This window comes from Mauremys reevesii, linkage group 1 (genome assembly GCF_016161935.1).
Source record: "Mauremys reevesii isolate NIE-2019 linkage group 1, ASM1616193v1, whole genome shotgun sequence".
NCBI lineage: Eukaryota > Metazoa > Chordata > Testudines > Geoemydidae > Mauremys > Mauremys reevesii.
The window spans coordinates 360,601,631-360,616,289 of NC_052623.1; the positions used below are offsets into that span (position 1 = coordinate 360,601,631).

A 14,659-nucleotide genomic window follows, 5' to 3' on the forward strand; every position below is an offset into this window, starting at 1 on the left:
CAGATTTCTGCCAAGGGTACGGTTTGAACTTGCAGTGCCTGACAGTGGCTTAAGTCCAGCCACAGCATGCGCCTAAGCCACACAGGTCCCGTGAAAGCTGGCTGGCCTGAAACGCTTGGCTAGTCTTTCTGCATGCATGCACTGCAGTCTGGTGTGGGAGTGTTTAGCACGTGCTAACACAGAGAGCTAAACTCTTCCTTTAATAATGTTTCTATTTTGTTTCCCCCAAGAGGCTGTGGGAACCATGCACTAGCTGGGACCAATGTTAGGCAATTGAGATCAAACGAGGGACAATCAGAGCCACAGTTTGAGCCCCTGGTGTGTGCAAAAAACATTGGTAGAATCTGTCAACCTCCAGAACTGGTGGGGGGAGCTGTACCTCAGGAACCCCTCGCTCAAGTGACCCCAAGTTTGGATCATTCCCCCTACCCCACACCCCCATGAGGCATACCACATGCCAAGGCAATCTGAGTAAGCATGTGCATCTTAGCACAATTAGAAGAGTGACCCTTTGAACAGAAAGGGCTTCTCAGTCTGAACTCTAGCAGAGCTGGTGCAACATATGAGCCTTGCAGGATGTTCATCAAACAGTGCAGTCCACGGCACTCCAGGACTCCTCGCCAGCACCTGCCACAGCCCTGTGCGCACAGGAAGCCAGCTACCCGTTTTACACAGCTGTTGGAAGGCTTCTGCCATGACCACACCTCCTTCCCAGAAGGCCCTGCCCACACATGGAGCCTCTTTGGAGGATCAAATGTAACTTGTGTCTTTTTTCAGATGTATGGAAAGCACCAAATGGACTGGCCCCTTGCTAGCCACTTGTGCCGAGCTAGACGCTGTTCCAGGAGGCCAGAGCTTCCTGAGGTGAGCAATTGCTCACTAAGCCAATGTCTGCACATGGCACTGAAGAAGGCACTTGGCAGGGGAAGCAAACCGGCTCCATGTCACGCAGCCGCTTTGCTTTCAGTGCATCCTGTGTTTGAATGGCCTGAGGAAAGCATGAGATGCACATGGGAGTCAGCTTCTTACGCAAGCATAAGCTGAGCCCTGATTAAGGGGACAGAATCCCCTGTGAATCACAGGTTGTATCATACTGACAGCCACTGCTGAAAGCGCTACAGCCACTCATCTGGGGACATCTGAATTATCTCAGATTTGGCACCCAAAAAGCCAGTGGTAGGATTTGAAGCCATTGCCCTGTATGACTAAATGTTCCCCGAGGGCGGCAAGCACATAGGTCATGACACTGAACGTGCTGAAGGTGGGAACTCTGGACCGGGAGCAGCAAGAGAATCACTGACAAATTGACTAGACTGTAACTTCTGTTATTTTGTGGGTTTCAGTTTATGGGCTGGGCACCAAGGGCAGAAGATGGGCAGCCTGGGAGTTCTGTGTAAGTGGAAGTCAACAAGTCTGAATTGCTGGGGGCTGGACACAGCTGCCTTGCAGAGGAGGCTCTCAGCCCAGCATCTGAGACAGTCACCCTACCCGAGCAGGAAAGCTTACCTTGCCGTGGATCATACTGTCGCATCTGCACTTCCTCAACGCATTCTGCCGGGAACCAACCGGTCCGTCCTTTCACGGTTCCTTCCCAGAAGCCACCCTCACCAATGCTGAGCACTACGGAAAGAGAAACAGACACACAGATCAGAACAGGGAGGGGGGCAGTGCAGGGTACAGAATTACCATGCCCAAGCACATGGTCTGTGGACGTGCACAACCTAGGAAACAAGTCTAGAGTTCGAGCCTGGACACTGGGGAAGGAGCCACCTAAGAGCCCTTGGAAAGGACTGTCTTTTGTCCTTCCGGCCTGCTCAGTTAGAAAGCGAGAGACCCGAGGTGCGTGCAGTGATACGCTTGGAGAGAGAGCCAGGAGCATCCACCCTGTTCACAGGAAGCAGTGGAAGGGAAGCCAGGGTGTTCCAGAGACGTCAGGATGTGTTCAGATGTCTCCTGCGAGGCAGGGAAGCACTGCCAGTATTTTACAAACAGGGAAACAGAGGCACCGAGAGGACACTGATTTTCCCAAAGCCAAACAGCAAGTCAGTCTCAGAGCTGGAATTAGATCCCAGGAGTCTGGCACCCAGTCTCGTGCGCCCTGAACTAGAAAATGCTGCCGCTAAGAGTGCATCTTCCCTGCAAAGAGAGGCCATGCTGTGTTCTTAACTCGAGCTAGCTAACACAGGTTAAATAGCAGTGAGGCCAAGGCCACTCAGGTTTTAACTCAGGTTACTGCCAATACAGGAGCCTGGGGCTGAACTCAAGCTGCTAACCTGAGTTAAGACCTGAGTGGCCTTGTCCTCGCTGCACTTTTAACCTAAGTTAAGGTACAGTCTAGATGTCTTACCTACTATCAGAGCACTTCAGCATCAGTGGCAAAATCCTCCCAACCTGTCAGGACTAACTAATAACCTTCCCTTCCCAAGTCACCCACTCCCAACAGCCCAGGAAAATAGAGAAGCCTTGAAACAGCTCCGGAAGAGTAGGCCAAGGGCAGAAGTGAATTCCAGAGCCAAGGATCCCTCGCTGGCATCTTGCCAGCAGCCCTTTCCTGATTAAGCCAGGGCAGTGGTCGGTTGACACCTCACTGATTCCCATACATTACTGCAGCAACAAAGGCCAAAATCAGTAAAAGTGTATAGGTTGATATCTGATTTGTATTCATTTATTCTTTTGTGTAGAGACTGTCCGGTTTGGCCAATGTACATGGCAGAGGGGCATTGCTGGCACATGATGGCATATATCATATTGGTAGATGTGCAGGTGAATGAGCCCGATGATGCGGTTAGGTCCTATTATGGTGTCCCTTGAATAGATATGCTGACAGAGTTGGTAACGGGGTTTGTTTCAGGGATTGGTTCCTGGGTTAGTGTTTCTATTGTGTGGTGTGTAGTTGCTGGTGAGTATTTGCTTCAGGTTGGGTGTCTGTCTGCAAGCGAGGACTGGCCTGTCTCCCAAGGTCCGTGAAAGTGAGGGATCATCCCTGCAAACAAAGCCCTTGAGTCTCCTTTAGCATCTCGATTGTCCAGTGACCCCACTGGTTGTTTAGCAGGCTTCAGGATGTCAGGATGGTTTCTGAGGCTGTGGATGGCAATGCGTTCTGCACGACTTAGGTTGTGAGGCAAGCGATGTTGTTTTTCCACAATTAATGGAATTGTGGAAAATTGTGGAATTGGCAGAAATTGTGGAAAAACAACATCCAGAAAATTTCTGGAATTGGCAGAAATTGTGGAAAAACAACATCGCTTGCCTCACAACCTAAGTTGTGCAGAACGCAATGCCATCCACAGCCTCAGAAACCATCCTGACATTATAATCAAAGAGGCTGATAAAGGAGGTGCTGTTGTCATCATGAACAGGTCTGACTACCAAAAGGAGGCCGCCAGACAACTCTCCAATACCAAATTTTACAGGCTACTTCCCTCAGATCCCACTGAGGAATACACTAAGAAACTGCACCATCTACTCAGGACACTCCCTACACTAACACCGGAACAAATCAACATACCCTTAGAACCCCGACCAGGGTTATTCTATCTACTACCCAAGATCCACAAACCCGGAAATCCTGGACGCCCCATCATCTCTGGCATTGGAACTCTCACTGAAGGACTGTCTGGATATGTGGACTCTCTACTCAGACCCTATGTTACCAGCACGCCCAGCTATCTCCGTGACACCACTGATTTCCTGAGGAAACTACAATGCATTGGTGACCTTCCAGAAAACACCATCCTAGCCACCATGGATGTAGAGGCTCTCTACACAAACATCCCACACACTGATGGAATACAAGCTGTCAGGAACAGTATCCCTGATGATGCCACAGCACAACTGGTTGCTGAGCTCTGTGCCTTTATCCTCACACACAACTATTTCAAATTTAATGACAATATATATCTCCAGATCAGTGGCACCGCTATGGGCACCCGCATGGCCCCACAATATGCCAATATTTTTATGGCCGACCTGGAACAACACTTCCTCAGCTCCCGTCCACTCACGCCCCTTCTCTACCTACGCTACATTGATGACATCTTCATCATCTGGACCCATGGGAAGGAGACTCTGGAAAAATTCCACCATGATTTCAACAGCTTCCACCCCTCCATCAACCTCAGCCTGGACCTATCTACACGGGAGGTCCACTTCCTAGACACCACGGTGCAAATAAGTGGTGGTCACATTAACACCACCCTATACCGAAAACCTACCGACCGCTATGCCTACCTTCATGCCTCCAGCTTCCATCCCGGGCACACCACAAGATCCATTGTCTACAGCCAAGCACTAAGGTACAACCGTATCTGCTCTAACCCCACAGACAGAGACCAACACCTAGAAAATCTCCACCAAGCATTCTCAAGACTACAGTACCCACACGAGGAAATAAGGAAACAGATCAACAGAGCCAGATGTGTACCCAGAAGCCTCCTACTGCAAGACAAACCCAAGAAAGAAACCAACAGGACTCCACTGGCCATCACATACAGTCCCCAGCTCAAACCCCTCCAACGCATCATCAGGGATCTACAACCCATCCTGGACAATGATCCCACACTTTCACAGGCCTTGGGTGGCAGGCCAGTCCTCGCCCACAGACAACCTGCCAACCTGAAGCATATTCTCACCAGCAACTGCACACCGCACCATAGTAACTCTAGCTCAGGAACCAACCCATGCAACAAACCTCGATGCCAACTCTGCCCACATATCTACACCAGCGACACCATCACAGGACCTAACCAGATCAGCCACACCATCACCGGTTCATTCACCTGCACGTCCACCAATGTAATATATGCCATCATATGCCAGCAATGCCCCTCTGCTATGTACATCGGCCAAACTGGACAGTCTCTAAGGAAAAGGATAAATGGACACAAATCAGACATTAAGAATGGCAATATACAAAAACCTGTAGGAGAACACTTCAACCTCCCTGGCCACACAATAGCAGATTTTAAGGTGGCCATCCTACAGCAAAAAAACTTTAGGACCAGACTTCAAAGAGAAACTGCTGAGCTCCAGTTCATCTACAAATTTAACACCATCAGCTCAGGACTAAACAAAGACTGTGAATGGCTTGCCAATTACAGAACCAGTTTCTCCTCCCTTGGTTTTCACACCTCAGCTGCTGGAACAGGGCCTCATCCTCCCTGATTGATCTAACCTCGTTATCTCTAGCTTGCTTCTTGCTTGCTTACATATACACCTGCCCCTGGAAATTTCCACTGCTTGCATCCAAAGAAGTGGGTATTCACCCACGAAAGCTCATGCTGCAAAACGTCTGTTAGTCTATAAGGTGCCACAGGATTCTTTGCTGCTTCTATATTTTTACACTTCACTTGCCAGAGTTTATGCTCCTTTCTATTTCCTTCACTAGGATTTAACTTTCACCTTTTTAAAGGATGCCTTTTTGCCTCTCACTGATTCTTTTACTTTATCGTTTAGCCACAGTGGCACTTTTTTGGTTCTTATGTTTTTTTAATTTGGGGTATACATTTAAGCTGAGCCTCTATTATGGTGCCTAAAAAGTTTCCATGCAGCTTGCAGGGATTTCATTTTTGGCACTGTACATTTTAATTTCTGTTTAATTAACTTCCTCATTTTGGTGTAGTTCCCCTTTCTGAAATGAAATGCTACCTTGGTGGGCTGCTGTGGTGTTTCCCCATCACAGGGATGTTAAAATTTATTATAATATGGTCACTATTAGCAAGCAGTCCAGCTATATTCACCTCTAGGATCAGATCCTGTGTTCCACTTAGGACTAAATCAAGAATTTAGGTTACAGAGAATCCCCCATATACTCTAATTCAAACCAGCAAGTGACTCATGACCCATGCTGCAGAGTGGTGAAGGGGAAACCCCCCAAGGTCTCTGCCAGTCTGACGTGGAAGAAAGTTCCTTCCTGACCCCAAATATGGCAGTCAGGCCTCCAAACATGGGAGCAAGACCCACCAGCCAGACACCTGGGAGAGAATTCTCTGTCGTAACACAGAGCCCTCCCCATCTAGTGTCCCTTCTCTGGCTACTGGAGATATTTGCTAATCGCAGTCACAGAAGGAGCACAGGCCAGTGGAGCCAACTCTTCATGCCATCCCCTCCATAAACTTACTAAGCTCAGTCTCCACTGGTCCCCTTGGGAGGCTGCTCCAGAGCTTTACTCCTCTGATAGTTAGAAATCTTTGTCTAATTTCAACCCTAAACTTGTCAATGGCCAGTTTATACCCATTTTATCTTGTGACATCACCACCCCATAACTTAAATGGAACCTCTCCCTCTGTGACATTCTGTACCTTGGGAGAGCGTACTGTAGCCTCCATGTTCCTCATTTTCATATAATCGTGATCTTACAGATAAAGCATGCCTTGTACGGTATCAGGGGAATGGTTAGGATCTGCTGAAAGTCATGTCTCTATCCATGTATGTGTATCATTAATGCATAGGAAGTTATGAGAATTGTGTCGTATGGTGGTCACTAAAACATGCTGTAAGTTGGGAAATCAGCCAGACATTAGCTCCCCAAAGGCAACAGCAAGGAAAGTAACCAACGCCCGGGCAGGGTGTCAAACAACCCATCAACAGTCATTGTCCAGCAAGGGAGCTACAATGCAATGACTCACCTGCATGAGGTGACACCAGGGGAATTGCTCAACCTTGCTGGAAGAGACTCAGCAATGCCCCCCAGACATGCCTGGACTTGTGTTCTACAAGCACATGGACTGAGGGTATAAAACAGACAGAGCGGATACGTACTGGGCCCTTCTTCTGCCCCACCTTCACTGCAAGCAACCAGGACACTGAGAAGACAAAACTCCAACACAGGAGACTGGCCCAGGTTTAAGGAACAAACCTGTATATTAAGGACTGCAATATCCAGTGGGGTGAGACAAACGGCTTCATCTAGATGTTGCCCAATCTAATAGGGTTGACAGTGTACACTGCGTGCTTATGTTTTATTTTATTTTGGTAACCACTCTGACTTGTTGTGCTTTGACTTATAATCACTTAAAATCTATCTTTAGAGTTAGTAAATTTGTTTGTTTATTCTACCTGAAGCAGTGCATTTGGTTTGAAGCATGTCAGAGTCTCCTCTTGGGATAACAAACCTGGTTCATATCAATCTCTTTGTTAAATTGATGAACTCTCATAAGCTTGCAGTGTCCAGCGGGCATAACTGGACACTGCAAGACAGAGGTTCCTAGGGTTGTCTCTGGGATGGGAGATATTGGCTAGTGTCATTCAGTTGCAAGTAGCTGGGAGCAGCTTACACGCCAGAGGCTGTGCGTGAACAGCCCAGGAGTGGGGTTCTCACAGCAGAGCAGGGTCAGGCTGGCTCCCAGAGTCAAGGATTAGAGTGACCTAGCAGATCACCGGTCCGGATAACACCAGAGGGGAACGTCACATCCTCCCTAGTGTATTTACAGAGAGCAATCGTTTCTCCCCTTAGCCTTCATGTGGTCAGGCTAAACAAGCCAAGCCCTCTAAGTCTCATCTCATAAGGCAGATTCTCCATTCCTCTTATCATCCTCACAGCCCTTCTCTGTACGAGTTCCAGTTTGATTTAATCTTTCTTAAACATGGGACACTAGAATTGCAGACAGTGTTGCAGATGCTGTGCCTTGTACAATAGTAATAACACTTCTCTCTTTGTCTCTCTCTCTGCTGGAAATGTAATCCTGGGATGCGCTGGGTGAGGAATTAGCCTTTTTCATGGCCACACCACATTGGCAGCTCAGTCTCCTGTGATCGACCAATACACCAGGTCTTTTCCCACCATTACTTCTAACTGGTAAATCCCCAGCTTAGAGGAAAAAACTCTTGTTTAGTCTCTCTATGCATGACCTTGCACTTTGCACCATTAAATTTCATCCCACTTCTATTACTCCCGTTTTCAGGGTCGTCCAAATCTTCTTGTCTGTGTGAGGGGGTGCACAGCACGCCCCTGCATACCCAGCCCCTTGGCCCCGCTCCGCACAGACTCACGGACACTCCACGCTGGTGCAACACTCATGCTCTGTATTTGTCCATTTCCTACTATAGACAGGGGATATCTACAGTGGCTTGGCCTGACCCAGGCCTGGTCAGCAACAGAGTAGCAGGCTCCTATCTCTCACTGAGCCTCCCCTCCCTCCTGGTCTCCGTCCCCAACCCCTCTTTCACTCCCTTCCTCCCAGCCTGATAGCTCCTGCCTACTGAGGCTGGCAGGTGCAGTCAGTGATGAGGCAAACCTAGGCTATTTACCCAGCCCCAGTCCATTCCCCGTGCCTGGGGCCGGGGTGGCAGGAGCTGATTGAGGCTGCCCAGCAGCACCCTGCCACAGTCAGATATTCTGGTTCTTCTCCATATTGGCAACACCTCCCAACTTTGTGAATCTGCAAAGTTTTGTGCCAAGGTCAATATAAAAACCGTAATGAAGATTGGTCCCAAGACCGATCCCTGAGGAACTCCACTAGTAACCTTCTTCCAGCCTGACAGTTCACCTTTCAGTGTAACCCACTGTAGTCTCCCCTTTAACTAGTTCCTTAGCCACCCCTCAGTTCTCATATTAACCCCCATCTTCTCCAATTTCTCATGTGGCACTGTATCCAATGCTGTACTGACATCCCGACAGATTACACCTACTACATTTCCTCTGTCTAAAGAACCAGTTATCTTCCCAAAGACAGATCAGCTTGGTCTGGCTGCTGGCACAATCTACCAGTTACCGTTTATCTCCATGCCTTTAATTACTCTCTTTCAAAGTTTGTCCTAAGACCTGGCATACAACTGAGGTCAACCTAATGGGCCTTTAGCTTCCCGCATCCCTTCCCTACTCCCCTTCTTAAATACAGGTACCATATATGCATTTCTCAAGTCACAGGGTACAACTCCTGAGCCTACAGACTCATTAGAAATCCTGACTGCTGGGCTTGCAATTAGAGCCCTGTGCGGGACTATTTTTATTCTGCTCCCGCTATTATGGCAGCAGGTCCTGTGGGATCCCACTCCCACTGCAGGGCTCTGTACTAGTCCCACGTAGGGCTCTGCCTGCAATTGTATGTGCCAATTCCTTTCATATCCTTGCATAGAGATGAACTGTCCCAGGGCCAGCTCTACCATTTTTTGCCACCCCAAGCAAAACTAAACTAAAATAAAATAAAATAAAATGAAAGCTGCTTGGACTGTGCCACCCCTTAGCATGTGCTGCCCCAGTCACGTGCTTCTTTCGCTGGTGCCTGGAGCCGGCCCTGAACTGTCCCTCCCAATTTGATCCCATTAGGGTGTCTGAGTGTGGCTTCCACTTAGGATGTGGTAATTTTTACTTCCATAGCCTTGTTCTAATTAGCCACCCTGCCACTGACCCCAAGTTTCCTATCACCCCTCATTAAAAACTGAAGCAAAGTATCCATTTAGGTGTTGGGCCATGCCTGGATTATCTTTCATCTCCTCAGTGGGCCCATATGGCTAAAGCATTTTTTACTATTGGTTTTAATTTCCTTTGCAGGGTCCAACTCTGCTTGGCTGCCGGCAGTTCTCACTTTATCGCTACACTTCCTGACCTCCAAGCAGCAGCTTTCCTAACTGATCCCTCCCTTCTTCCACTCCTTGAAGGCTCTCTCTTAATAACCTGTTTGAGATGCTTGTTCGTCTAGTTTGGTCTGCAACCCTTCCCTAGGAGATTCCCCCCGTTTCTTCACAATCCAGGCTCCTGACGCTTTCTGCAACTTTAACCTGAAGTAATGCAAAGCCTCCTTCACAGTCAGATCCATGAGTTCTTCAGCCTACCCAGCTTCCCCTAACTAATTCTCATCGTTTTTTAAGTTTGTCCTTCTGAAAAATTAAAAAAAGGACTCTAGTTGCAGACATATTTTTGTTTATCCTTCCATTTAGCTTGAATGGAATTAACTTAAAATGAATTAAGCCCCCATGTGAACACTCTCATTCCCAAGAAAGGTTGCCTTAATTGCTTCTGAAAAAAATGGTTACCCACCTTTTTAGTAACTGTTGTTCTTCGAGATGTGTTGTTCATGTCCATTCAAAGTAGGCGTGCGCGCACCGCGTGCACACTAACTGGAAAATTTTCCCCTAGCAGCGTCCGTAGGGTCGGCCCTGGCGCCCCCTGGAGTAGCGCCACTACGGCGCCCTATAAAGGGGCCCGCCGACCCTCCACCCCCTCAGTTCCTTCTTGCCGGCTCTCCGACAGAGGGGCAGAAGGGTGGGTATTGGAATGGACATGAACAACATCTCGAAGAACAACAGTTACTAAAAAGGTGGGTAACCATTTTTTCTTCTTCGAGTGGTTGTTCATGTCCATTCAAAGCCTAACCTGAGGTGGCGGGGTCGGAGATCACTGCTGACTGGAGCACTGCACGACCAAAGGCTGCATCATCCCTAGCCTGGTGCATGATGGCGTAGTGTGACGATAACGTGTGGATGGAGGACCACGTGGCCGCTCTACAAATCTCTTGAGTCGAGATCTGAGCCAGGAACGCCGCAGAGGAGGCCTGCGCCCTAGCGGAATGGGCCGTGACCTGAGGAACAGGGGTCTTAGCTATACGGTAACACTCCCGGATGCAGGTCGCGATCCACGAAGAGATTCGCTGAGAGGAGACCGGGAGACCCTTCATCCTATCCGCCACTGCGATGAAGAGCTGCGTCGAGCGTCTGAACGGCTTGGTATGCTCGATGTAAAAAGCTAAGGCCCTGTGGACATCCAGGGAATGTAACCTCTGCTCCTCACTGGAGGAGTGTGGTTTCGGATAAAACACTGGGAGAAAAATATCTTGGCCCATGTGGAACTGTGAGAAGACCTTGGGGAGGAAGGTCAGGTGAGGTCTAAGTTGGACCGTGTCCTTATAAAAGACAGTGTACGGGGGCTCGGAAGTTAACGCCCTGAGCTCCGACACCCTCCTGGCCGAGGTGATCGCCACCAGGAAGGCGGTCTTATACGACAAGTACAACAGGGAGCACGAAGCCAGAGGCTCAAAGGGAGGTCCCGAGAGGGCGGAGAGGACCAGATTCAGGTCCCAAGCAGGGGCCAGCTGACGAACATGCGGGAATAGCCTGTCCATACCTTTGAGGAAACGCCCGACCAGCGGGTTCGCAAACACCAAGGTACCCCCCTCTCCCAGATGGAAAGCCGAGATGGCCGCCAAGTGAACATGAATCAAGGAGAGGGAGAGGCCCAGTTGTCTGAGGTGGAGCAAATAGTCTAGGATAATGGGGATTGGGACCCCCCGCGGATTGTGACCTCGCTGACCCGATCATATGGAGAAGCACTTCCATTTGGCCAGGTAGGTGGCCCTAGTTGACAGTTTTCTACTACCGAGCAGCACTTGTCGGACCTGCTGGGAGCACTGCATCTCCACCGGGTTCAGCCACGGAGCATCCAGGCTGTGAGGTGAAGGGACTCGAGGTTTGGGTGGCGGAGGGAGCCCCGGTTCTGTGTGATCAGGTCCGGGAGCAGGGGCAGCGTCAGGGGCGCCTGAACGGACATGTGCAGGAGTGACGTGTACCAATGTTGGCGCGGCCACGCCGGAGCTATCAGGATTACCTGTGCGTGATCCTGCAAATCTTCAAAATCACCCTGTGTCTCAGGGGGATCGGAGGGAAGGCGTAGAGTAGACCGACCCCCTAAGACTGTAGGAAGGCGTCCGACAGAGACCCCTGACTGCAGCCCAGGAGGGAGCAGAACCGTCGGCACTTCCTGTTTTCCCTCGAGGCGAACAGGTCTAACCGAGGAAAGCCCCAGAGCTGGAAAATTGAGTGCACCACGTCCCATCGGAGGGACCACTCGTGACCCCAGAACGAGCGGCTGAGGGTGTCCGCCAAACCGTTCTGCTTCCCCGGAAGGTAGAACGCCGTCAGGTGGGTAGCATTGTGGATGCAGAAATCCCACAACGCGAGGGCTTCCCTGCACAGGGGAGAGGACCCTGCACCCGCCTGTTTGTTGATATAAAAGACTGCCGCCGCGTTGTCCGAGAGGACTGAAACACACCTGCCGGCCAGGTGAGACCGGAAGGTCAAACAAGCCAGGCGAACCGCTCTCAGCTCCCTGACATTGATATGCAACTTGAGGTCCTCCGGCGACCACAAGCCCTGCGTCCTGAGGTGTCCCAGGTGCGCTCCCCAACCCCGATCCGAGGCATCCGTTACCAGGGAGAAGGAGGGCTGAGGGGCAGCGAAGGGGACACCCATGCACACTTTCTGCGGGTCGAGCCACCACCGCAGTTCAGCACCGAGTGGGGAATGGACACCACTGAGTCCAAGGGGTCCCTGGCCGGGCGATAAGCTGTCGCTAACCAGGACTGTAGCGGGCAAAGCCGGAGTCTGGCATGGTCCACCACATAGGTGCACGCCACCATGTGACCCAACAGCCGGAGGCAAACTCATGCCATGGTAATCGGGGTGCGGTGCAGTCCAAGGATGAGCTTGGAAAACGCACGGAACCTGGATTCCGGCAGGTACGCTCTGGCGTGGGTGGAGTCCAGAACTGCTCCTATGAACTCTATTCGTTGCGTCGGAGACAGGGTGGACTTGGCTTCATTCAAGAGGAGGCTGAGATCGAGAAAGGTCCGCTTGATGAACAACACCTGGGTCTCCACCTGCTCCTTGGAGCGGCCCTTTATGAGCCAGTTGGCCAGATAGGGGAATACCTGGATGCCCTGCCTGTGCAGGAAGGCCACCACGACTGCCATGCACTTCGTGAAGACCCTTGGAGCAGCTGACAGGCCAAACGGGAGCACCGTGAACTGCAGATGGGCGTCAGCCACGACAACCTGAGGTACCGACAGTGTCGGGGAATTATGGCAATGTGGAAATAAGCGTCCTTTAAGTCGAGGGCGGCATACCAATCTCCTGGATCCAGGGAGGGAATAAATGAGGACAGGGAGACCATGTGGAACTTGAGCTTTCGCACGAACTTGTTCAGCCACTGCAGGTCTAGGATGGGCCTTAGGCCCTCTTTTGCCTTCGGTATCAGGAAATACTGGGAGTAGAAGCCTTTGCCCCTGAGCTCCCGAGGAACTTCCTCCACTGCCCCTGCCTCCGTGAGGGACTTCACTTCTTGAGTTAGAAGTTGCTCGTGAGATGGGTCCCTGAAGAGGGACGGGGAGGGGGACTGGTGGGGCGGGAGGGAGGAGAACTGGATAGAATATCCCCTCTCTACCGTGTGGAGCACCCATTTGTCCGATGTGATTCGGGACCAGGCACAGTAGAAGGGGGACAGACATGACCCAAAGGTAGGGGTAGAAGGATCCAGAGTCTCGATAGGTAAGTCGCCCTCGACCGTACCATCAAATAGGGGGTCTACGCCCCGATGGTGGTCTCGATTGGCCGGACACCTGGCCGGAGGGGTGGTATTGGTGACGTCTCCTGCCATTTCTGCCCTGCCTGCGCCCCGGCTCCTGGCGAGTCTGTGGCTGGTACGGGCGGGGGGCCGTCTGCCGCCTAAACTGCCTGTGCTGGGTCGCAGGGGTATGCAAGCCCAGCGAGCGAAGTGTGGCCCTCGAGTCCTTTAGGCTATGCAGACGTTTGTCCATCTTTTCCGAAAATAACTTTTGCCCCTCGAAGGGGAGATCTTGAATGGTCTGCTGGACCTCATAGGGCAGGCCCGAGACCTGGAGCCAGGCTCCCCGCTGCATGACCAGGCCCGTGGCCAGGGTGCGTGAGGCTGAGTCCGCCGCATTTAAGGCAGCCTGGAGAGAGGCTCAGGAGATCAGCTTCCCCTCCTCCACTAGGGCCGAAAACTCTGACCTCGAGTCCTGGGGAAGGAGCTCCATAAACTTCGACATGACTGAACACGTGTTATGACCATATCGGCTTACAATCGCCTGTTGGTTGGCAATGCGGAGTTGTAGGCCCGCCGTGGAGTACACCTTTCTACCAAAGAGCTCGACTCTTTTAGCATCCCTGCTCTTTGGTGTTGACCCCTGAAACCCCTGACGCTCCCGCTGGTTGGCCGCATCCACCACCAGGGAGTCCGGGGGGGGAGGGGTGTACAAGTGTTCGTGCCCTTTAGAGGGGATGAAATAGCGCCGCTCCGTTCTCTTGGCAGTAGGGGTCAGTGAGGCTGGTGTTTGCCATAAGGTGCGGGACGTATCCCCTATAGTCTTTATCAGCGGGAGAGCCATCCTGGATGGCCCTGAGGGAGCCAGGATGTCTACTACAGGGTCCGTGTCCTCCTCGATTTCCTCAGCTTGGATTGCGAGGCTCTGGGCTGCTCGCCGGAGCAGTTGTTGGAGGATTCGAGTGTCCTCTAGGGTCGGTGCCGCGGCCGTGCCTGAGACCGCTTCGTCCGGGGAGGAATACGAGGAAATTACATGGAGCGGCCCTTCCTCCAGTGTGTGCAGTCCTTCGGGGTCCTGCAGCACACGGTACTGTGGTTGCAGTGCCGGTTCTGATTCTAAATGCGCCACCGCGACCGGTACCAGAGTCGCCAGTGAGTGGCTTGGCGTATCGGGCGGTGCCTGCGGAGCCCGAACTGTAGTCGCTGCCGGTGCCGCTGCCCGGCTAGGGGGTGCTGAACTAGGATATGGCACACCCCTGCCCGGCGACGGTGCCAGTGGAGGAGGCAGCTGCGCCGGGGCCACCGACGCCGAGGAGACCGAGGCCGACCTTGATCAAGGACCAACTGACTGGTGGTAGGCCCAGGGGGTCCAAAACGGCCACTGCG

At 51.5% G+C, this 14,659-nt stretch overlaps 1 protein-coding gene across 1 annotated transcript in view; it reads right to left on the reverse strand.

Annotated features, from left to right (window-relative positions):
• The window catches only part of SHANK3 (SH3 and multiple ankyrin repeat domains 3), a 653,367-nt gene that overhangs the window by 224,076 nt on the left and 414,632 nt on the right, over nucleotides 1-14,659 (reverse strand). The window contains exon 16 of the mRNA XM_039498975.1: nucleotides 1,507-1,620. Coding sequence (XP_039354909.1) covers nucleotides 1,507-1,620 — 114 coding nt within the window. The remainder of the gene's footprint in view (nucleotides 1-1,506; nucleotides 1,621-14,659) is intronic.